The sequence below is a fragment of the Macrobrachium rosenbergii genome, chromosome 1, assembly GCF_040412425.1.
Source record: "Macrobrachium rosenbergii isolate ZJJX-2024 chromosome 1, ASM4041242v1, whole genome shotgun sequence".
Classification (NCBI taxonomy): domain Eukaryota; kingdom Metazoa; phylum Arthropoda; class Malacostraca; order Decapoda; family Palaemonidae; genus Macrobrachium; species Macrobrachium rosenbergii.
The window spans coordinates 11,567,917-11,593,657 of record NC_089741.1 but is presented as its reverse complement, the minus strand read 5'-3'; the positions used below and the strand labels follow the sequence as shown (position 1 = coordinate 11,593,657).

The window sequence follows — 25,741 nt, the reverse complement described above, 5'->3', positions numbered from 1 at the left end:
TCACTGATATATATTATAAACATTACAGTTAATGATTTATGTTGCTATGACGAACGTACTTGAGGATTTAACGATCATTTGGCCATTTGGACATACGTATTAAAATGCGAGTCATTGGCTGTTTATAATCGCCAGCATAACGATCAATTACTCGTTAATGTTCACCGGTTGGAGGGTCACTGGGCCGCTGACCTCAAGCAAAATTCAGTTGTCAGAGTGGAGCATGGGGAGAAGTAAAGCATGGGGAGAAGAAGAGCACAGGGAAAAGTAGAGCATGGGGAGAATTGGAGCATGGGGAGAAGTAGAGCACGGGAAGAAGTAGAGCACAGGGAGAAGAGCACGGGAAAAGTAGAGCATGGGGAGAAGAAGGGTTCAGGAAGAAGTAGAGCATGGGGAAAAGAAGAGCATGGGAAGAAGTATAGCATAGGGAGAAGTAGAGCATGGGGAGAAGAAGAGCACAGGGATAAGAAGAGCATGGGAAGAAGTAGAGCATGGGGAGAAGTAGAGCATGGGGAGAAGAAGAGCATGGGAGAAGTAGAGCATGGGGAGAAGAAAGGCATTGGGAGAAGTCGAAGATGGGGAGAAGTAGAGCACCGGGAGAAGAAGAGCACCGGGAGAAGTAGAGCACGGGGAGAAGAAGAGCACAGGCAGAAGTAGAGCATGGGGAGATGAAGGGCACGGGGAGAAGTAGAGCATGGGGAGAAGAAGAGTATGGGAAGAAGTAGAGCATGGGGAGAAAAAGAGCATGGGGAGAAGAGCATGGGGAGAAGAAGAGCACAGGGAGAAGTAGGGCATGGGGAGAAGAAGGACATGGGGAGAAGAAGAGTATGGGAAGAAGTAGAGCATGGGAAGAAGAGCAAGGGGAGAAGAAGAGCACGGAGAGAAGAAGAGCACGGGCAGAAGTAGAGCATGGGGAGATGAAGGGCACGGGGAGAAGTAGAGCATGGGGAGAAGAAGAGTATGGGAAGAAGTAGAGCATGGGGAGAAAAAGAGCATGGGGAGAAGAGCATGGGGAGAAGAAGAGCACAGGGAGAAGTAGGGCATGGGGAGAAAAAGGACATGGGGAGAAGAAGAGTATGGGAAGAAGTAGAGCATGGGAAGAAGAGCAAGGGGAGAAGAAGAGCACGGAGAGAAGAAGAGCATGGGAAGAAGCAGAGCATGGGAAGAAGGGCACGGAGAGAAGAAGAGCATGGGGAGAAGAAGAGCACGGGGAGAAGTAGAGCAGGGGGAGAAGAAGAGCATGGGGGGAAGAAGAGCACAGGGAGAAGTAGAGCATGGGGAGAAGAAGAGCACGGGGAGAAGAAGAGCATGGGGAGAAGAAGAGCATAGGGAGAAGTAGAGCATGGGGAGAGGAAGGGCACACTGAGAAGAAGAGCACGGGGAGAAGAAGAGCACAGGGAGAAGTAGAGCATGGGGAGAAGAAGAGCACAGGGAGAAGTAGAGCATGGGGAGAAGAAGAGCACGGGGAGAAGAAGACCATGGGAAGAAGAACACCGGGAGAAGTAGAGCATGGGAAGAAGAAGAGCACGGGGTGAAGAAGAGCACAGGGAGAAGTAGAGCATGGGGAGAAGAGCACAGGGAGAAGAAGAGCATGGGGAAAAGAAGAGCATGGGGAGAAGTACAGTAGAGCATGGGGAGACCTTACATTACCTTACAGACCTTACAGTTCATTCGTGTTGCCCCAGGTCCCTCAGTGTGAGGCACCTCTGATGTCTACCAGAGAATTGCAATGCATCTTCCGGTATATTTTGCATCTTCCAGTCTTGGATGGTCTGGGATGCATCTTAAATATTTGTTGAGCTTTTTCATAAACACATCTATGCTCACTCCTGAAATGTTTCTGAGATGAGCTGGTAGCGCGTTGAATAGACGCTGCATTATCGATGCTGGTGCGTGGTGGATTAATGTCCTGTGTGCTTTCCTTAGTTTTCCTGGTATAGTTTTGGGCACTATTAATCTACCTCTGCTTGCTCTTTCTGATATTTTTAGCTCCATGATGTTTTCGATGATTCCTTCTATCTGTTTCCATGCCTGAATTATCATGTAGCGGGCTCTTCTCTTTTCAAGGCTATATAAATTTAAGAATTGTAGTCTTTCCCAGTAGTCAAGGTCCTTAACTTCTTCTATTCTAGCTGTGAAGAACCTTTGTACACTCTCTATTTGTGCAATATCCTTTTGGTAGTGTGGGTACCATATTATATTGCAATATTCAAGTGGACTACGTACATACATTTTATAAAGCATATCATGTGTTTGGCTTTTCTTGTCTTGAAGTGTCGGAACAACATTCCCATTTTTGCTTTGCATTTGGCCAAGAGTATTGCTATTTGATCATTGCATAACATATTCCTATTCAACATCACACCAAGGTCTTTAACTGCTTCCTTATTTGTGATTGTCTCATTATTAGGTCCTTTATATGCATATAGCATTCCTTCTTTATCACCATAGTTTATTGATTCAAATTTATCACAGTTAAATACCATCCCATTTATATATATTGTTTAGGTCTCTTTGTAGCGAGTTCCTATCTTCATCACAAGTAATCTCTCTACTTATTCTTGTGTCATTGGCGAAACTTCTCACTACCGAGTCCTTAACATTACTGTCTATGTCTGCAATCATAATCACAAACAGCAATGCAGCTAACACCGTACCTTGTGGCACACCAGATATTACTGTAGCTTCATCCAATTTCCCGTCATTAGCAATCACTATCTCTTTTCTGTTTTGCAAAAATTCTTTTATCCATCTTCCTACTTTATCCACAATGTTATGTTTTCTCATTTTTTCACTAATATATTATGGGCTACCTTGTCAAAAGCTTTTGCAAAGTCTAGGTAAACCACATCTGTATCTTTTTTGTTTATCATATTTTTATATATGCTTTCATGGTGGACTAACAATTGGGTTTGTGTACTTCTTCCGGGTACAAAACCATGTTGTCCTATATTAAACAAACTATTTTTCATTAAATGTTTCATTATATATTTTTTCATTACCCTTTCGTAGACTTTCATAATATGAGATGTCAGACTCACAGGCCTATAATTATTTGCCTCTAGTCTTGATCCACCTTTGAAAGTTGGGGTAATATACGCTAATTTATGCTCATCATAAATCTTGCCTGTATCTATACTTTGTCTTAATAATACTGTGAGCGGCTTTGCGATTGAATGAGCCACTTTCTTTAACAAAATAGCAGGTACACCATCTGGACCTACGGCTGATCCATTTTTAATCTCATTAATAGCCTGCACAATATCAGCTTCAGTAATATCTATGTCCGATAAATATTCACTATTTTCATCTCTTATTTCAGTCATTATCTTCATTATCAATTCTAGGTATACATTCACTCTTATATCTTTCTGCTAATATGTTACATATTTCCTTTTTTTCATTTGTTAATTGCCCTTCAATTCTTAGAGGGCCTATTTCTACTCTTATTTTATTCATCTTTTTTGCATATGAGTAAAATATTTTGGGGTTTTGCTTGATATTTTGTAGGGTCCTTTCTTCTAGGTCCTGATTTTCTTTTTCTTTTGACCGTATAATCTTTTGTTCTGCATTTTCTATCTTACTTTTTAGCTCCATCACTTTCCATGCATTCTTTTCTTTAGCAAGACCTTTCTTCCACTTTCTGATTTTCTGGAACAAGATCCTTCTGTCTCTTGGTATGCATGACTGATGTTTACTTCTCTTTTTCGGTATATATTTTTCCACTATTTCCTCTAATAATATATCAGTATTTACCTGAATATTATCACTTACGAATATGTTTTCCCAGTCTTTGTTTAATTCTTCATTTATTTTTGACCAATTTTTATTTTTACTATAGAAATTATATTTTCCATATCCTTCCCATTTTTTCTTCTCTTGCTTATCTCTGTTTTCATGTGCTCTGGAATAGACTGTTAATTCTATGACATTATGGTCTGAAGTACTCATTTTATACACTATTATTATTTCTTTAACATAGTTCACCTCGTCCAAAAATACTAGGTCTAAAATATTATCCTTTCTTGTTGGCAGGTGATTTATTTGCTGAATGTTATGTTCTAGTAGCATATCTAATAGCTTTTCAAATTGCCTCTCATCTTCTGCGGCACAGGGAGAAGTAGGGCATGGGGAGAAGAAGAGCATGGGGAGATGGGGAGAAGTAGAGCACGGGGAGAAGAAGAGCACAGGGAGAAAAAGAGCACGGGGAGAAGAAGAGCACGGGGAGAAGTAGAGGATGGGGAGAAGAAGAGCACGGGGAGGAGTAGAGCATGGTGAGAAGTAGACTATGGGGAGAAGAAGAGCACGGCGAGAAGTAGAGCATGGGGAAAAGTAGAGCATGGTGAGAAGAAGGGCACGGGGAGAAGTAGAGCATGGCGAGAGGTAGAGTACGGGGAGAAGTAGAGCACGGGGAGAAGAAGAGCACGGGGAGAAGTAGTGCAAGGGAAGAAGAAGAGCACGGGGAGAAGTAGAGCATGGGAGAAGAAGAGCATGGGGGAGAAGAACAACAAACTAACTTTTTTAGTTAAAAGAAAATCCCCTGAATAATGTCAATGGCTCTGAAGCGCACCGACGAGAAGTATATTTAACAAATAATTATGAGGTCCATCCACGTAATCGGAGCAAATGTTCCAGTAACATTTCTTGCAGTACGTAGTAAGTAATTGAAATCACTCATGATGTACCACCACTTTTTAATGCGAATTTGCATAACGTGGTGAGAACTCCCGCCCTCTTTAGTGAATAAATGAAAATTAATTGAAAGTTTTTTTCATTATATATTGATGATCTTTAGAGTTCGGTACCCTGTGGTATATCATAACCTACCACTGATTCCAGTAATGCGGCAGGGGCTTATAGCGTGGCTCTCTCTCTCTCTCTCTCTCTCTCTCTCTCTCTCTCTCTCTCTCTCTCTCTCTCTCTCTCTCTCTCTCTCTCCAAAATGTTAGGGGACTATTTTCTGGATACGGTTGGATCTACGAAAAGTACACTTCAACAGGAAATGATGACTAACACAGGAATATCGGATCACTGCTAGATTAAAGCAAGAGAGAATTAAATATAATCTAATCTTGAATGCAGAGGGATAGTCCGGAATGTGACCAAGAATATAATGAATGAACATAGCATGATAGCATGAGCGCTGCAGAAATTGAAGTTACTTACTTATTGAAATATTTAGAAATATATATACAGACACCAGCAGATTTGAAACTTAGAGCAGGTGAGGTAATGAAAGGACAGTGTATATAAAAGCAAATTCTGTCAAGCTCTGTAATGTAGGATGTGACCGCTATTCATTTGATTGACAGATTTCTCTAAATTGGTATCACACACATACTATGGTCACTGACACCAGATTTTTATTACCCAGTGCAAATGATTAAATGAGTTACCAATCATTTTGTTATTACGTAAGTGGTGTAAGTGAAAATAAAAAAAAAAAATATGTTTACTTAGTGAACAAAGAAGAGGGTATACTGATGGGCACAATGTACAGTTTCTAGATGTTATAATGTCATTAAAAAAGAGAAGTGTTCCGCACCTGGTTGCAACTTAATTTGGCAACAGAATATGGATGAGCCAATAACTGCTGTTACCATCTTCTGGATCTTCTTCCATATCCATAAATTCAATAATAGGATTTCCGACCTTCTATGCACTTATCCCATTTTTAACGTACATTCATCTGGATATTTTTTTTTTTTTTTTATATTCTTGGTAACTCCGTCAGTAAAGCATCGATGGTTTCGTTCCTCATGCATCATAGGACTTATCCTCATATTTATTTTGACATGCAAGTATGCAAATTGCAGTTTCTTTTGTTTATCGAACACCTTTGAGATTCACATAATTTTTATCATTATTACGCCTACAATTTCCTAGATACCTAGATGGGAGGACGACCAAAATGATGATTACCAGAGCAAAAACATGAATAATCACAACCAACTCAATAATACGAAATTAATTAGCATAACTTAGTTATATGATTAGGAAAGAGATCCAGTTTCATACATGTCGCATTCAGATTGCTAGCTGCATCAGCAGAATTTATTTCACAGCAAGGTCTTATTTTCTGATAACTCCCTTCTCTGCAGGACAAAGGTTACGTAATAACTGTTCTAGATTCAGTCCAACCAAGGAGAAGTATGGAAGCACTCGGGGATATTTTGAATTTCACTACGAAAATGCATGATATAATATATATATATATATATATATATATATATATATATATATATATATATATATATATATATATATATATATATATATATATATATATATATATATATATATATATATATATATATATATGAATTATACAATATGGCAGTTCACGTCTACGTGTAGCTCGACGCGATACGATCACAAGAAGTGTCGGATATTTAATTAGTTCTGTTGTTGTTTTTCACATTTATGTGCTCATAGCTGGTAAGAGTACCTACAGTAGCAGGAGGTGATGCAAGAAATAACACCCAGAATCAAACAAATTAAAGATACACACACAGACACAAACACACGCACGTACATACATACACACACGCACATAAATATATACAGTATGATATATATGTGTGTATGTATATATATATATATATATATATATATATATATATATATATATATATATATATATATATATATATATACATACATATACATATGTGTGTGCATGTATATATGTATGTGCGTGTGTGTGCGCCCGTTCGTGTGTGTGTGTGTGTGTATGTATCTTTAATTTGTTTTATTCTGGGTATTATCTCTTACATCACCTCGTGCTACTGTAGGTACTCTTACCAGCTATAAGCACACAAATGTGAAAAGCAACAACAGAACTCATTAAATATCCGACTCTCCTTGTGATTCGTATCGAGTCGAACTACACGGAGACGTGAACTGCCATATTGTATAATTCATATATATATATATATATATATATATATATATATATATATATATATATATATATATATATATATATATATATGTGTGTGTGTGTGTGTGTGTGTGTGTGTGTGTGTGTGTTTTGTGAGTGTGTGTGTGTGTGTACATACATACACACACATACATTATATATATATATATATATATATATATATATATATATATATATATATATATATATATACTGTATATATATATACTGTATATATATATATATATATATATATATATATATATATATATATATATATATATATATATATATATATATATATATATATATATATATCCCTATGAATTTGTTCTCGCGGTTCTATGTCAATGGCAAAGCCTTTGATACTTAAATGCATTATACGTTTGTTTGATGTGGCATAAAAATTTCCTTATAAGTTATTTACAAAGTACTTTTATGTTACTGACATTACAGACAATAGATAATTTTTGTCGTCCGGACAAAGCTTGGATAGAAAGCATTTCGCTTTTGACACCTCAGTTTGATTGCTATAAAAATAAAGAACGCTTTATGCCATGCCGACAAACAGTTGACAGGGAGCGTCACTAACCTGCGACATGTTCTACTTTTTGTTGTTCTTGATCTTTTATGTCTAGTTATTTCAACATTTTCACTGCCCAATTCAGAATCATTACCCAACTCTTTTCAAGAGGATAATAAAAGCTAACTGTGGGAAAGATATACTGTCTCCTTTATTGTTACATTTAATATCCCTATATCCCTTTTCTAAGTAAGAGCTTGTTTTCCATTTTTCATTTTGTAAAGGAGCACTGTAATCAAGAACGGTTTCGAGATAAACTACTAATTTGTATTTTCCTTTATCAGTGTATCTACTCACTAAATATTTTATCCACTTGATTCGTCTGGAACTGATGCAAGCTGACAATTGGTGTTAAGCATTTTATTTACTATGAATGACATAAATAAATCCACTTTAACGACAAGGGGCGTTACACGACATTCTCCATTTGTAGTGATTTATAAGCCTGTTGATTTTAATAACATTTCTTAATATTTTTTCTTGAATCCGTGGGTTATCATCACACCCTTTATTTAACAGACCTTCGGTCAAGGAGTCTGAAGGGGTCATTGTCATGCCTTGCCTACTAACAGCGAAGAAATCTAACGCACTGTCAACACATAGGTTGTCACACTCAGGCTACGGCTGCAGGTGGAAGTAAAAACCTTTGGACTGCAACCGTAGACATTTTCCACTAATTTCGAATGAACTCCTTCTTTGCAGAGGTTTCTGACGTTCCTTCGTTGCTAATTTTGGAAGTTTTTATATAAAACATTTTTTTCTCATAGCACAACCTGTTTGCTTTATAAAATTGGTCTCTATTACCATTAAGTAATATATCTCTTTCTGCATGTGCATTTATTCATAATCATATATAAGTGTTTGAAACATATAAATCTAAAGACATACATACATACATACAGAGAGAGAGAGAGAGAGAGAGAGAGAGAGAGAGAGAGAGAGAGAGAGAGAGAGAGAGAGAGAGAGAGATTCCAATAAAACTGAAAATTTTGGACACGATTCTACATTTTAGTCTTCTCCACTAGCTATCAACGTCTTTCTCGTTCAGGTGCTCTCTTCGTCTGACTGTTTCAAGGTGAGGTAACTAAGGCTGGCAAAACTTCCCAGTGAAACTCTGCCACTGCTGGAAAAGACAGAGAAAAAATGTGATAGTTTTGTACAGTAACTCGGCGAAAAGGCTATTTCTTTCTTTAACTTGAAGAGTTCTAGAAGCCGAACCCAGATAATTCCACATCCTTGAAATCAATCATATGAGGTACAGCCCACACAGTGATCCCATATTTCACAAATTTCCACAATCTGCAGCTTGAAGCTTCCACCATGACAGAAGAAATGGCGAGCAACATTTGTGACCTCTTCTCGAATTTAGACAGGACACAAATAAAGGACACCTATTCCATCAAGGATGACGTCATATTGGCTTATTCCAGTGTTCTCAGCAGATGGGAATGAAACTGGGAAAACCAACTTGTTAAATTTTTAATAGATTAACAAGAATACTTATCGATCTACAGATGGAGAAATTCTGTAATAACACAACAACCAACTTCCCCAAGACTTAAAGTGAAAGGCTCTCTTGAAATCGAGAAATCCGTATATCGTTTTTGTCCCAATATCTTTAATAACAATCTTCCTCTCCCACAATATTATAGAAATTAGCCATCCTCTTTCCCCTAAATTTTTCTTGCCAAATTGTTGAACAAGTTTCTTGTTCAATCATCTTCTATAGTTATTGCAGCTTGTAATTTCCAGCTTTCCGAGCGACAACAAATGGCTAAATTTGACAGTATTGTTAAAATAGTAGGCAGTGCGCAAGTCCCCGGGGGGTGGGGTGGGAGGGGGAGACTGGGCTCGGTTAGGCGTACACGAGTTACAGTTCCATTACACTGTTCATTATTCTCTCTCTCTCTCTCTCTCTCTCTCTCTCTCTCTGATGCCGAGCACGGAACATTTAACTGACTCCAAGTGGAGAGTAATTACATCAATAAGCAAATCCCACTGCCCGATTCATCCTACTGGCAAAAAGTCCCTCTCAATGTGGGTTATGAAAATAATGAACAAAATATACTGTTACAATTAAAATTTACTATAAATTACACTTTAAGTAAAAGTGATCTATATGTCGCTCCAAGATGAAACTTCTTAATCCGTCTTGTGCCTAATTACATCAGTTATATAATAAATCACCGAAATAATAGTGATACCACATACTGTTACAAACTTAGAAATATATTTGTTGGCGTCCGTCCACATTGCAATGAGCATTATTCCAATGAATGTCCAATCTGCGCCTCTATGTTGGTCTGAACTGTTTCTGCTGTTACTAGAAATCAGGCTATAATGATGTAAAGGAATAAAATCATAGAATGTAGCGATAACAAAAGACCGTAAAAAAAAAGAAGATTATCGACGATAGGTCACTAAATAACAAATCAAACATCAAATACGATACAAGGCCAGCGAGAACTTGAGGAAAACTGACAATCTATAACGTCAAATGATAAGGGAATCCTGAATCCTCTCCTCATATGATAACAGAAATAAGATCTAATCAAATGTGGAAAGGTACTTTCTAAAAACAGACGGATAGTTTAAGAGAGAGAGAGAGAGAGACAGAGAGGCTATTAAATCCAACAAATCGTGGATGAACCCTCTGTGCATAGAAGCAAACAACGCTAGTTGCTGCAGCGCCATGCACTCTTTTGTTTCCTGAATAGGGAGGCCCCTCCTTTCCAATACCTCTTTCATACTATCTATCTTACCCATTCTGTGTCTTTCACGCCACCCATCCCTCGATTTCCAAACGGTAAACAGTAGAGGAAAAAACCCCATATAGACTCCACTTTTCTAACCCCGCCCCCGAAGGGGGCGTGGCCACCCCCCCCTCCCCCCCCTCCTGATAAGCTCATGTACGTACGTGAGGCCTAAAAAGGGGCGGGGCAACGCCCCAACCCCAAAAGGGGGCGTGGCTAGCCCCTCCTCCCCTCCTGATAAGCTCATATACGTACATGAGGCCTAAAAAGGGGGTGTGGCCTCCCCAGACCCCAAATAGACTCCACTATTCTGGTGGGCATGGCCACCCCTGACCCCAAATCGACTCCAGTTGTATTATAAGCTCATGTACGTACATGAGCTCATATTAGGAGGGGGCGTGGCCACCCGTGACCCCAAATGGACTCCGCATGTCTTATAAGCTCATGTACGTACATGAACTAATATATGTACATGAGGTGCAAAAGAGGGTGTTGCCACCCTGACTCCACTTGTCTTATAAGCTCATGTACGTACATGAGGTCGAAAAAGGGAGTGGGTGCGTGGACACCTGTAACTCTGGAATGAAACCACGTTTCTGCACCCCGTGACGTCACGCAACTCTACGGGAATAAAACCACCAATTCAACCCCTGACCTCAAATTGACTCCACTTTTTTTGGGCGTGGCCACTTGTAACTCTACGGGAATAAAACCAACATTTCAACCCCCGACCCCAACCTGGCTCCACTTTGCCGCACCCCGTGACGTCACGTAACTATACGGGAGTAAAACCACCAATTCAACCCCTGACCTCAAATTGACTCCACTTTTTGGGGGCGTGGCCACCTGTAACTCTACGGGAATAAAACTAACATTTCAACCCCCCGACCCCAACCTGGCTCCACTTTGCCGCACCCCCCGTGACGTCACGTAACTCTACGGGAATAAAACCACCAATTCAACCCCTGACCTCAAATTGACTCCACTTTTTGGGGGCGTGGCCACCTGTAACTCTACGGGAATAAAACCAACATTTCAACCCCCCGACCCCAACCTGGCTCCACTTTGCCGCACCCCGCGTGACGTCATGTAACTCTACGGGAATAAAACCACCAATTCAACCCCTGACCTCAAATTGACTCCACCTTTTGGGGGCGTGGCCACCTGTAACTCTACGGGAATAAAACCAACATTTCAATCCCCCGACCCCAACCTGGCTCCACTTTGCCGCACCCCCCGTGACGTCATGTAACTCTACGGGAATAAAACCACCAATTCAACCCCTGACCTCAAATTGACTCCACCACTTTTCTACCTCCTGTGACGTCACGTAACTCTACGGGAATAAAACCATCCTTCCAACCCCCTACCCCAAATTGACTCCACCTTTCCTACCCCCCGTGACGTCACGTAACTCTACGGGAATAAAACCATCCTCCCAACCCTGACCCCAAATTGACTCCATTCCTAACCCCGTGACGTCATGTAACTCTACGGAAACCCTTCATTTGAACCCCGACCCCAAATCGACTCCACGCTTATGCCCCCGTGACGTCACGTAACTCTACGGGAATAAAACCACCCCACCCCAACCCCAAATAGACTCAGTTCACTGCTTTTTTGCGACTCATGTCCCCTTTAATTGTTTTCAACGTAACCGGGACGTTTACCTCCTCCTCATATAAAATCTCTAAATTAATATATGCACATCGCGAATGTAGCCTCTCTCTCTCTCTCTCTCTCTCTCTCTCTCTCTCTCTCTCTCTCTCTCTCTCTCTCTCTTACATTTTGCTTAGATATTCGGAGTATCATGATAAAAGGATATTTGGCGACTAACTTCAACCTCATGTGAGACATATATTTATCAATTTGATATCTCCCCCAATAACCGACACACGGATGAAACCTGACCTTATGGCCATATTTGCCAAGCTGACTTCACCCTCACGTGAAATTTTATCTATCATAGAATTTGAGTCATAATCTCCATACACTACACAAGTTTAAAGGCAAACACTTCAATTTGTTTATTTATTAATACCGAGTTTGAAAGAGGTTAAATGAAAAATCAAATGACAGACGGAATTTCAGTTTTGTTTATTTATTAATACCGAGTTTGAAAGAGGTTAAATGAAAAATCAAATGACAGACGGAATTGTTATTTTATATTTGTAACCAATGCTAAATACAGGGAATGAATTAATATTCCATACAAATACATACATTAGAAAAAACTGTATATACAAACACGAACGCGATAATATACGCATTCGCTTTTCCAAAAACAATACTTCAACGAAACACACGGCTACTAAATATTTTCTAACCTGTTCCTTCACATCACAGCCTCAGTATATGCCACATACATCTACTCCAGCACTTTCCCGACCGTTTATCAAAGACGACGTTTCATCTAACACCTCAAAGCTTTTAAATTTAGCTAACAAGTTTTTCATATATAAATCTTCCACGCACCTTTCCTCCAACAGGGATAAATTCTTTTCATTATAGCCACGCAACATATTTTACCAATTTTGCTCATTTCATCACTGAATGTAGCTAACACAGGTAAATATTGATTCAACCAAGTCGTATTAACACGCCCGCTTTGACCGATGCCAGCGGGAAAGATAACATACTTGACATAGTCATACGATGATTTAGATAATTCTTCCTTCAATTTCTTGACCGAAGAAAAAAGTGGTTGAATCTCATCTGCTTACTATCTCTGGCCAAACGATCGGCATGATCTTCATCTTTGGAATAAGCCACGCTCTTTTGTGCGTATTCGTTCTCTTCAATGGGGCGCCGATACCGTATTGTGTTAATAAGGTAGCTATGGTAGGGAGATCAACTTCATCGTTGCATTCCCAAGATGTGATATTTTCAGGTCTTTTCACAATGGCGGAACCTTCAATACCCCTATCACGAGGACATGCATATGATGCACCAGTGCGAGAATATCGAAAACCTGCCAACTCGGCATACGGATAAGCACGAATGACGTCTGCCACCACACCGTAATTCCTGCATGTGACACAATTAGTGGCCACTACTAAACACGTGTTCCGCTTCCTGAACATATTTTCGGACAAGTTCCCGAAAACTAACTTGCACGAGGAGGTTGATGAAGCCATGGCGAGAGTCCACGTCTTGATGTGACAATCCTTCAAGAGATAATGAGCTACCCGAGCTCCCTGCCTTTATCACAATCACCGATTACAAACCAGTTGTGACGAAGCATCAAGTCTCTCTCCCCCAGCCATGATTCACACACACACGAATAAACAAGTCTTATCATTCCCTCACGCCAAACGTCATCCACACAGATCGGTGTGATCTACATCTTTGGAATACAATACTTCAACGAAACACCGTATGTCACACCTGATTATTACTTTCTGACTGAACACCATAAATACAGCCGACAAGGGAAATTGACGTTATTCCATGCCCAAAGTTTATAAGAGTAAGTGCATCAAGTATTTCTCTTGACCGGAACGTCATTCCCCCGTCACTATTCAGTAAGTAGCATATAAAACACTTTCCATTTACTCGAACATATAGTAAATATTAAAAACAGCAATAGGATTCATCTGTATACGGAATAGATATTCATATGAAATAATGTACCCGTTGAAAGAAACAGAATATATAAAACAGCCATTATTTCTCTCTTTCAGATATGGGAAATAACTCCAGTAGCGAACTGTCAGCTGACGAAGTAGCCACTCAGGTCAGACACCATTACTACTATGGTGCTGGAGCCCCCAACACATTTATTAGGAAGGTGAAAACAGGTCATGACCATGAAGCAGGAGCAGAAGAAGAAGTAGCAGGAGATGCAACAACCCCGCTGACAGCCCACAGCAGTGCAACCCCCACCAACTCCGCCACCACCCACTACTGAAGGAAACGAGCAACCCGGTGAAGGTATGTAAAACCGATGTGTTATATATTTATTTAATAACAGTTCTTGATTCCATAGAAACACGCACTCTTTTTTCTCCGTTTTCCTGTTTTTGATTTCAAATGGATTGTGGGCATAGTAAAAAAAACACATATATGATTATTCATAAGGATTTATTGACCACATAAAAGACAGTGTACAAATTCAATACACTAATCACCGTCAGACTGTCTCAGCACACATCCCAATATAACGTCCACGTGTATCCTTATGATAAGGCGAATATTCCGAAAAGCGTTTAAGAGGAAACGACTAAGACGTCTTAGCATTTTATCACCGACGTTCACGGGTGAATGATTCTCACAGCTCATCCTGAAATAAGTAAAAAATAGTTATGTGATTCACGGTGTATGATACATATATAGAATATATCCTTAACAGAATGTAAATGGGGTAATATAAAAATCAAAGAAAAATATGCATTTACCTTAGTTGTTTAAGATGCGGAGACATTCCTTGTATGTAATAGCACGTTTGACCCCCGACCTCCAATGTGAACATTTAAACTTTTTCAAATATTTAAAATAATATCCCGTTATCCATTTATCATTGCCTCTCAAACGAGTGAATGAGAATACATTTTGTATTAAGGATAATACTGTTTTCACACCTCGGTGACTCACGCAATGAACAAAAAAACTAACGTAAAGACCGCATTTGTACGATTTATCGGGTTGTATTTGTTTTATTAGTCGATAGAGGCTATATTTGGGATGTGCATATATAAATTTAGAGAAGTCATTCGAATAAACTTTAGGATTTATACCGTAACTATCAAAAAGAAGATTATATTTCTAGGTGATTTTTCCACGTAAAAACATACCCAATGACCGACAATATTAATATCAGTAGACGAAGATAATGTATTAGATATAAAAACTAAAGGTTTGATTCTATTTTCTGGCAATGTCAATAATCCTACTTCATCCGAAGCGAACACACCTAAATATTTAACCCGGTCACCGAGTGAACCTTTTAAACTTATTTCAATTTCTTTTGTATCCATTCTATTTAACCCTAACATCACACTGAATAACTCTATCCGCATCCACCGTTAAAATACCCTTGGTATCCCCGAAAAGTAAAATAATGCAAGGGTTAGGTGTAGCCGTACCCAGCCTGATCGATATTCGCAGGTTTGCCGAAATTTCCACTGGCATGGAATCTTCAACATCTTCCACCACAAAATTAAAGCAGTAAATAGCTCTACCATTTTTAAAACTATCATAAGTGATCAGATTATCACCGCCACCCCTATACTTTTCTGCGTCTCGTGATATAATTGCATGATGGTATTAGGGAAACTGCATTGAATATTATATACAGTATTCCCATTAACGGTAATATGTATATTATTTAAATCGAAAGATTGAAAATATAGGCTATTGGCTGCGTAATCACCTGAAAATGTTTCCATATCAATCATGGCCAATGTGATTTTTTCAGGTATACAACTGTTAAAAGGTTGATCAATTAAAATCGAATTTTCATTTTGCCCAATAACGTATGTCTTGTATAAAGTCTTATCAAATATATATTGTATAGGATTAACTGCTATCGCCTCATTTAAAGCCGACATTGCGTTATAATGTGGGGTAACTCTATCGATCCATAATTTAACCTTTTCTATATTTATCACATTTAAATGTCCGTCTGTGTGGGCACCATAACCCAGTTATTATTTGCTAATTCGAGCCTAAGCCTCAAGTCAATCGAATCCAGTAAATACATGTCTATAGTCGCTATATCCAAAAGAAGTGGAAAATATGTATGCACGCCCCGCGTTTTAATGTCGCCCATAACTTTCGTCTCCCACCTGCTGGTTTGACCGAAGGTATTGGCAGTAAATTGTCGAGTTACCCCGTGTGTTACATGATAGTCATCATATAAAAATCCCGCCCGACCGGTGGTAGGTAATGCCGAGGGCTTTATCATTTTCAGCATTTTGATATATGATTGATAGTTAAATACAGGACAGGATTCCACCAACTTTTCATTCAAGAAAACAGAAGCGGATTTAAATAATGTATTACTTAGACCATTAACGGCAGACACGTGATCATCATCTGCTAATTGCGCGCCGGCCCTATCTATTGTGATATATAATTCTAAAGCTATACTTGACAAATCTAAGAAAGAACCTGCCACCCCATTAATGCGAAATTCTATATATTTATCAGTTAGAATTTGATTTACGGAAATATTGCAAGGTGTAAAATCCAGTCTTTCCTTTGAATTAATTGAAGTTTCAATAATTCTCCGTCTATTAACATTCGGGAACAATTCAGATATACCCGCAATATACGATGAAACAGGAACTTGATTACCAGTTCCGGGTATGTTAGGAACTACGCTAGCCATATTTTGTGTTTATATAATTTGAGATGAAGGGTAGAACGAGTGCGTACCCGCCGAATGTCAATTGATGAATGAGTTACAAAAGATCGTACACGTCCTTATTATATGTACTTCTAGATTTAACGCGTGTATCCTTCCTCTTCCTACGTTTTTTCTTTCCTCCCACACTCGACCGTCTAACTAAACGTTTCACCGTTTTCCTCCGTCTCGTTCTTCTTCTTCTCCTTCCAGTACCGCTTAAAATTCGTTGTCCAGTAGTTTTGAGGGCTCTTATACCATTTCGTTTTAAGGATTCTTTTAAAGGTAAACCGTTGTTTACCATATCAGATAACACAGATCTACCGAATTCATTAACTGAAGGTTTCGCGGCATTAAATAGAAAAGGAAGTACTTTACGTGCAATACCACTTATAGTAGAAAAATACCACTTCCCCTCCTGCGACCGGGATAGAAAACGGAAATATCCTCAAACCCCGCCCCTCTCCTTAATAAAGGGTCTGATAAAAATAGTTTTTAAATTCCGCCTCTGAAGGAGGCGCGAATAACACTCTCATTTTACTGTTTATACTATTCCCAAACAATTTAAGTGGAGCTTGATTCACACGTTCTAGTTGACTCGAGGGTGTTACGATCACGAATAAGGAATGCCAAGGGTGAACATCGAATTATATACGTACCTATTCATCTAATTTTCCTCTAGGTTTTATACGGAGCAGGCAAGTAACGCTTGAGTCTTTAGCGAAATGTAAAAGGTGTCCATTTTGATCCGTGATAAGAATAGAAATCTGATCCAAGATGTTCGTGTTCAACAATTTGTAGACTGTATTATGTATTCCTTTTCCTCTACCACTTGCTAAAGTAAAACAGTCCAATATATTGACTAGTCTCCCACCAAAAATCGTCGGTTGAACTATATCCGTATACACATATATATAATCTACCCCACAATTATCAGGTAGAGAATCAAGGGAAACGTGTTCATTCAATTCACGCCCACCATATATTTCATAACCAGTATTAATATGAAAACCTAATAATTTCGCGGCTTTTCCACTAAATTTTACGTATATACTTTTAACGTCCCCCGGTCTCAGTTTCTCTCTCTTGATACGTGGCATAGTAATTCTCCTTAAATCTTCATCCCAATGAAATATACCGTTACTATTAAAATAATTTATGAAATTATCACCGTAATAAACTTTCAAATAATCATGCACGTCCTTATTAAGAGCTCTCACGAGTCTTTTCATATCCCCCGCTAACATCGCTATTCTCGGTCTGTACAAATATGTATGCCTATCACGTTTATGACGCTCTGTAATAAATTCGAGAGTGAATAAATCATCTTTGGATAATATAGCGTAATAACTCCCCGGGAACATGATCGAAGCTAAACCTACTTCATATTCAACCCCATTAGGTAATAATATAGGTGTAGGTAATCTATTGGCAAATTTCGAAGGTGTATTTTTGGTATACGTGTCTAAACAGCCGAGACTGCTCAAATATATGGTGTGTTCACCAGCCATGTCGGTTAAATACTACGATGGGTATATGTCACGAATGGTATTTATAAGAAAAGTTCGATAGCGTTTTATCTAGGTCTTATATGCAGACTGCATGATACAACCCCATTTTCAGTAAACATTATTTCTTCACCGTTCTGATCCGAGACATCGATGGTAATGTAATCAATACGTCAATGGTATTTAAAGGTTTATAAATGGCATTATGCGGACCTTTACCACATGCACATCCTAACGTGAAACAGTCTAAGAGATTAACCATTTTATCACCCAAGATGGTAGGTTGAACGATACCCGAATACAGGTAAACGTATTCAACGCCTTGATGGAATATATTTCTACCGCGGTGAGGTCTCAACGCACCCGAACTGTATATTAAATACCTGACTTTTTCATTGAAACCAAACATATTAGCTGCTTTAGCACTGAGTTTAATCGTAATTGAATCAATCATGTCAACTTTGGCCACTCCTGCATCGACATGTGGAATGCTCATTACCTTCGTGTCATCATTCCATGAGAATAAACCGTCCCTGCGGATAGCTCCGCGAATATGCTCACCGTAAAATCCAGATAATTGTTCAATAATTTCCGTATTAAACGCTCTAGTCATGACATTCATATCACCACCCAACAAACCCGAAATGGACTTATAAATATAAGTATAAACGCGTTTCCCAACTGACTCGTTATAGATCACGTTAAATTGAATAGTAAAATCAATGTCTTCTGGTTTAATAGCGTAATATAATTTCGGGAGAATGACTCCCACTAGGCCCACTTCATATTCCACTTCTTTCGGTAATGATATTGGGGCAGCTAACCTATTGGTAAATTTACACGCCCGGTTTTCTGGAAATGTACTTATACATGCTTTGCTATTCACGTATATGATGTGATCGCTACACATGTTGAATGTAGACTGTATGACTAACAATGGGCATCGGGTTTATAAATAATATGTGTACATAAAAACCTCCACGTTCATGTTATACATAAAAACCTCCACGTTCATGATATGTCATGCAGTATTCATGAATTTGTTATCTCACAGATTGCCACGTCATTAAAGAAGATGTCCAAGCCTCTAGCCGCCATGATGAATCATCCTCACCACACTCCGATCCAGGTAAAATATTATTATTATTATTATATAATCATTGTTGTTTTTGCAGTTATTATTATTATTATTATTATTATTATTATTATTATTATTATTATTATTATTATTATTATTATTATTATTATAATACACGTTCACTCCGGTGCTAATTAACACGATCTTTACAGATCCCTTCGCTGAAGACTTCCCATTAGATGAAGATTTGATGGGGAGTAATAATAATGAAGCGTCACGCATTGGTGGAGGGGATCTGCACTCGCGAGGAAAGAACGGAGGGTAACAAGGTAGTGAGTACCATTCATTATGCGGCTGCGGTAGGGTCACACATTGACGTGGCAATGAAGCTAAGTAGTAGCATAGCCCGATTACGCGAAGATGTGCTCAGTAACTTCCTTGAAAGAGGTATTCGCTCGGCTATGCTCTACTTGTGTGTTATTATCACCAGTGTGAGGATGCTAGGCGACATGAATGAAAAAATGCTTTTTATTTATGTACCCCGCCTATCCTCACTACGATTGACTCGATCTATGACTCCTGGAGGAGGCTATTGAGTTTATAGCTAATAACTTGGAAGAAAGACTCAACCGTACTGAGGGTTCGGGTTGGTGTATGACCTCGCTGGACAGGGTTGAACTTCATATCACGCGGCGTGAGTTAGTGAATATTAATAACTTCAAGGCGTATCCCAAGGGAGTCCGTGGTAGTGATCAGGTTATCAATATTCAGTCCGGGTACAACTGTGTTATTACAGCATTAGAAGCTTACGTTGTACTCCGGGATAACCCTCCCACACGTATTAACAACCTCCCTCGTGTCTTAATGAGGAGGATGGGGAGGGGGCAATTTAATATCAAACACTCGCCTGATATGCCGTTGACCCATGACTCTTTCAAAACATTAGAAAAGGGGAATAACCTCAACATATATCTGTATAAATTATGTGAATTAGGCATGGGGGGGAAACAGCGGAAAAAACATTGGACGGTACATCTGGCGAGGAAAGGTGGTAACCCCAAAGCCGTCATTTGGTCACGTTGTTATTAATCACTGACGACCACGTTGCGTTGATTAAGGATATGTTGGCATTCGTGAAGAAGTTCCGACATGGATTCAAGCAGGGGCGGGGACTGAGCACGCGGGTGGTATGTGTTACAATTGTTTGACTTTGTTTAATAGTCCCACCATCCGCGAGGCACACACTCAGGCCTGTACCGCTCGAACCACTGTCGAATACCCAGAACCCGGTCAATTTAAACAGTTTACTAAAGTTAAAGCTCTGCAGCCAATCTCACACATGGCTTTCCTGGATTTTGAAGCGTATAATATTCAACCGAAGACCGGAGAGGACGATCCGAGAATAGTATCTCGGCAGAAAGCTTTCGCTTACTGCTACGTGATCGTTGACGGTAGAACGGGGAATATTGTACCCATAGACTAAGTCACGGAGAGAAATGCGTTGATGATTGTTTGCAGAACATGAACCGGGACTGGGCGTTATTGCGCGAACGAATGCGTGCGTATCCTTTACATATGACTCCTGAATCCACCCGTAAGTTTGAAGCGAGCACTCATTGCGAAGGCTGCAACGTCGAATTCAAGGCTGGAGTCACGAAAATGCGACATCACGCTCATTCTGTGGCACGGGATAACTTTCTGTGTGCACTGTGTCAACAGTGTAATTTGAAGATTCAATTTAAGGAGCCGACTTTAACAGTGTTCGTACACAATTTGTCATATGACATCGCCCTGGTCTTGAAAGAGGCGGGGGCTCAACATGATTTTGAAATTCTGAAACGCGAGGGTAGTAAATTTTACTCAGCCAGATCAGGCAATCTGAGATTCGTGGATAGCAACAACGTGATTAGAGGGACCCTTTCTAGTCTCGCCTCGAGTCATATCAAACAAAAAGGTTCCCTCGAAATCGTACGTAAGTTGTTAACCCAGTATTCTCGGGATTGTCTCGATTTAGTTTTGGGTACGGGTAAACAGTACTACCCTTATGATTATGTGACGGGTTTCAATATCCTGCGAAAGCCTGGCATCCCTTCTCGAGAGTGTTTCGATTCGGAACTTACAGGGGAAACCCTTTCCAGCGAGGACTATGCACACGTGGTCAAGGTTTGGAACGCTGCTAATTGCGCCAATCTTCTAGATTACACCATTTTGTATTTGTTAATGGATGTGGGATTATTAGCAGACGTTTATTTAGCTTGGAGGAAGGCTGCCATGGCGCAATTTGGACTAGACCCCGCCCGTTACCTGACTTCTACCTCTCTCTCGCTCGATGCTTTCCTGTATTCCTCTAAAATTCGTCTCCCCTCATTTCGAATGGTGAACTCTATCAATTAATTTGTAAAAACATCCGCGGCGGTTTTTGTAGTCTAGTTCGAAGGCAATGTGTAGCTAATAATCCAGAGTTAAATCCCAGTTTTAGGGTAGGTGATCCTCAATCGTATATATTATACGTTGATTTCACCAGTTTGTATCCCACAGTTATGAGTAAATACAAAATGCCCTTGGGTGAAATAACTGAACTTTGCCCTGCCGAATTAGAAAGTTTTGTCGCTAGCGATATTACCGCCATTGATTCACAGGGTGAATACGGTTATTTCATCCTGCTCGATACCAAACCAGTTAGACGGGATGTTGCTCTACAGACGGACGATCTCCCTCTCGCCATTCATCACATGAATGTGACTCACCAGGATCTATCGCCCTATAGTAAAAACCTAATGAATAAATTCAAGGTGAAGCTACCCAAGAAAAATGTTAAGTTGACGGGTACGCATTTACCCATGCGTAATCACTTGATCTGTCTTCCCTTATTACAAACATTGATAAGACTCGGTCTCGAAGTTGATGTAATAAGGAAAGTGTACAAATTCAAACAGGATTTTTATTTGAGGAATATATTCTGGAGAATGCCGAAAGGCGTGCTAAAGAGACCGATCCGGACAAGAGGAACACCATCAAAATCATAATGAATGGTCTTTTCGGTGTCACTATTAAAAATTCATTGAATTATTCTACCCGAACTGTCGTCACCACCGGTGAAGCCTCTCTCCTCAGGAATGTATCCAAACACACGTACAAGTCTTTGGAAAAACTGGGTAATGACAGGTACATTGTGAACCATTGCAAAGAGTCTGTTATGGCTGAATCCCCGATTTATATCGGTTTCAGTATACTAGACATGGCGAAGGATATGGTGTATCAGTTCTATTACGACGTTCTTCGAAAGCAGTATGGACACCGAGTTCAGCTCCTTTATACCGACACTGACAGCTTGATCTTTTCCTCGCGACTGATAACCTCAATCGAGAACTGAAGGGTGTGCTCAAACCCTACATGGATTTGAGTAATTTCCCAAAACTCACGAATTGTATGATGAGTCACGTAAGGGGAAACTAGGGTTAGTCAAGGTTGAAACGGGAGCTGAACTCATGAGGGAGTTTATCGGCGTTAAACCTAAAGTTTATTCGTATCTGACGGAAACTAGTCGTAGTAACACCTTGAAAGGAGTACAAAGGTGCCGGCAAAAGACCATTCCGCATGACCAGTATCGAGCTGTAATCGAAAAGAATGAGATTACTTATACTCGTGTGCACAATTTGCAAAGAGTAGGAGGTACGATGTGTCATACGAGCCAGCGAAAGGTATCTCTCTGTCCTTTAGAGGACAAGAGATATTATGTGACACCTTATAAATCGTTGGCGTATGGACATCCAGACATTGGGGTGGAGGAGGGTATGGCGGGGGGGGGGGGGGGAGGAGGAGGAGGAGATAGAGAGGGCAGTGGCGGTGCCAGCAGTAGCGGCAATCTCTCCCGCTCCTAGCACCTCGAGAATTCCTCCGACCCTACATCCATCACATCATTTCCCGCGGGTGAAAGGATGTTCAAAACGTCGAAGAGAGAATAGTAAAATATACAATGTTAATTCCTCTCTCTCTTCGGCGTCTTTGACTTCTCCTCGACAGGAAATGGTTTCACCCTCTCCTCCAGTTAAACGGAGGCGTATCACACCTTGACCGGGTGTCATAGTTTGTATATTTTACTATATATTTTATCCTATATTCATATATTTTAATATATTATATTGTATATAATATATTCATATACACAGTTGGTTTTTATATTTTTAAATTATTAAATTGTATTTTTATTATAGGTTGCATTTTTACTGTACATTGTATTTTGATATTGTAGGAAAAACCTGTATGTGTTTCATTATGGAAATTAAACAAATATTATTGCCGTCAACTTCCATTCACCCTAATTATTATTATTAAGGCTTGTATATAAAAGGAGCGTGTAAAGTATACAACTTTAGTCTTGAACGCGCTAACATCATGGCTGCGGCAGGTCCCTTCCCTGGGCAGTTGTTAGACCCGTTCGCTAATCCCGCTCGTATTATCATCGCGGGGTTTAGTAACAGTGGCAAGTCCGTCCTTTGTCAAAAAATCATTGAACTCTATGAAACGCGTTTCCAATACATTTTATATTGCGGGGTATCTGAACACCCCTCGAAATGCATCCCTCAATAGGTCCCAAATTTAAAGTATCCAAAGAAATTTTAAATCCCTTTGATTACGCTGAAAAGGGGGAGACAGAGGTTAATAAAGGTCTATTATTCATACTCGACGATTGTTTCCTCGAGGCTAGTGATAATAAATTTGTCACTAACGCCTTCACAGCGGGACGTCATTCATCTATTTCAGTTATATTCATAACGCAGAATATGTTTCATTCGGGCAAGTTTAGTAGAAGTATAAGCCTGAATTGTTCACATTATATTCTAATGAAAAATCGCGATTTTAGTCAAATTGAAACTCTAGGTCGGCAGTTATTCGGCCGTCAAAAAGCTTCAGCCTTTTCGGACATATATAAAAAGGCCCTATCACGTAACCGTTACGGTTATTTGTTAGTAGGCTTCGCTCCGTCAACACCTGAACTGTTACAGCTCCGAACTAATATTCTGGGTGAAACGGAATATCAAATAGCTTACCAATATGGATAAAGAACGGATAAAACTGCTAAAAACTTTGTACGGAGATGCACGGGGTGTGGGTAGTTTCAGCGGGGTGGACTCTTTATTCAGGGTAGCGAAAAATCTGGATAGCCAAATTACACGTGAAAATGTTAAAGAATTCTTGCGTGGACAAAAGTCTTACACACTGCATAAAGTCACTCGAAAAAATTCCCCAGAAGAAAAATCATGTCACCCAAACCGCGAGTAATAGCGAGCACCGATTTAGCCGATATGTCCAAATTAGCTCGGTATAATAATGGGTTTAAATATTTGCTGGTCTTTATTGACGTGTTTTCCAGATATCTACAAATTGTTCCCTTGAAAAAGAAGGATGGTGTTACTATGCGTCGCGCTTTGAAGAAGGTTATCGAATCTACCGAATTTTCAGGAATTTCACGTTTGAATAGTGATGAGGGTAGAGAATATTATAACAAACATGTCAGAGAATATTTAGATAGTAAAAATATAAAATTATATAGCGTTTATTCGAGAGAAATCAAATCCTCTATAGCTGAAAGAGTCATAAGGACTATTAAAAGTCGGATATATAGATATCTCACACATAAGAATACCTTAAAATACATTAACGTCTTGCGTGACATTGTTCAGAGTTACAACCACAACCCCCATAGGAGTTTGGGTCGCACCCCGCAAGAGGTTCACGCATTAACGGCTAGAGATGACATTGAACGTCAATTCTCGAGTATGTATAAAAAGGCTGTTCTCGTTAATCCTCCCACCATTTCGCTCTTGAATGTTGGAGACGTTGTACGCATTGCCGATGAGCGTCGGAACGCAATTTTTAGGAGGATACACAATTCAAAATACTCTAGAAATTTTTAAAATCCGAAAAGTGGATACATCGCAAAATCCAGTCGTATACTTCTTGGAAGATTTAGCGGGTGAAGAAATAAAGGGTGCATTTTATCGTGAAGAATTAATTCCCACAAATCTACCAGAAACGTATGATATCACTATTCTGGGAAGGAGGAAGAAAAATAATAAAACTCAATATTACGTTCATTGGAAAGGTTATCCGAGACAATTCAATTCCTGGGTTGATGAATCTCAAATTGAACGGATATGAACCGTAAGCAGCCTTTAATACGTAAAAATAAAAACTTTATTTTATTCATCTCTGGTTTATCACCCAGTGAAAGAAGTAAAGTCATTCCCATCTTAAACGGTGGTTTGGTGGCTACGCTCTCGGAAATTTTTAGAAATTTTCTTTGTGGTAATCTAACTCAAGATAAGAAGTTTATTAAACACTTAAGAAATTGTAGACGAGAAATTCATCTTGTGTCCTTGAAAACAACGTCCATATCTAAGAAGAAAAATATACTGAAAAGTCGTAAAGGGGGCTATTCTATCAGCGTTATTGCCTATTGCAGCGAGTTTGGTAGGAAGTCTTTTAATTGAAAATGAAGGAGTTTTACGTTATCCCTGCCATTACCTACGAGAGTTAATGAATAGAAA

At 39.4% G+C, this 25,741-nt stretch overlaps 1 protein-coding gene, 2 long non-coding RNA genes and 1 pseudogene across 3 annotated transcripts; 2 read left to right on the top strand and 2 right to left on the bottom strand.

Annotated features, from left to right (window-relative positions):
• Positions 1-291: 291 nt before the first annotated feature.
• Positions 292-657, top strand: LOC136839488 (uncharacterized). Its single transcript, XM_067105608.1, has one exon. The coding sequence runs from the start codon at positions 292-294 to the stop codon at positions 655-657; it is 366 nt and encodes a 121-aa protein (XP_066961709.1).
• A 13,454-nt stretch (positions 658-14,111) lies between these two features.
• LOC136854979 (uncharacterized) lies at positions 14,112-19,482 on the top strand. Its single transcript, XR_010857931.1, has 3 exons — positions 14,112-14,191; positions 19,167-19,241; positions 19,403-19,482. It is a non-coding gene; the product is annotated as an uncharacterized lncRNA (long non-coding RNA).
• On the bottom strand, positions 14,325-15,225 carry LOC136855406 (uncharacterized). Its single transcript, XR_010858088.1, has 2 exons — positions 14,656-15,225; positions 14,325-14,540 (listed from the first exon to the last, which is right to left on the bottom strand). It is a non-coding gene; the product is annotated as an uncharacterized lncRNA (long non-coding RNA).
• On the bottom strand, positions 15,236-16,802 carry LOC136841712 (uncharacterized; annotated as a pseudogene).
• Positions 19,483-25,741: the final 6,259 nt, after the last annotated feature.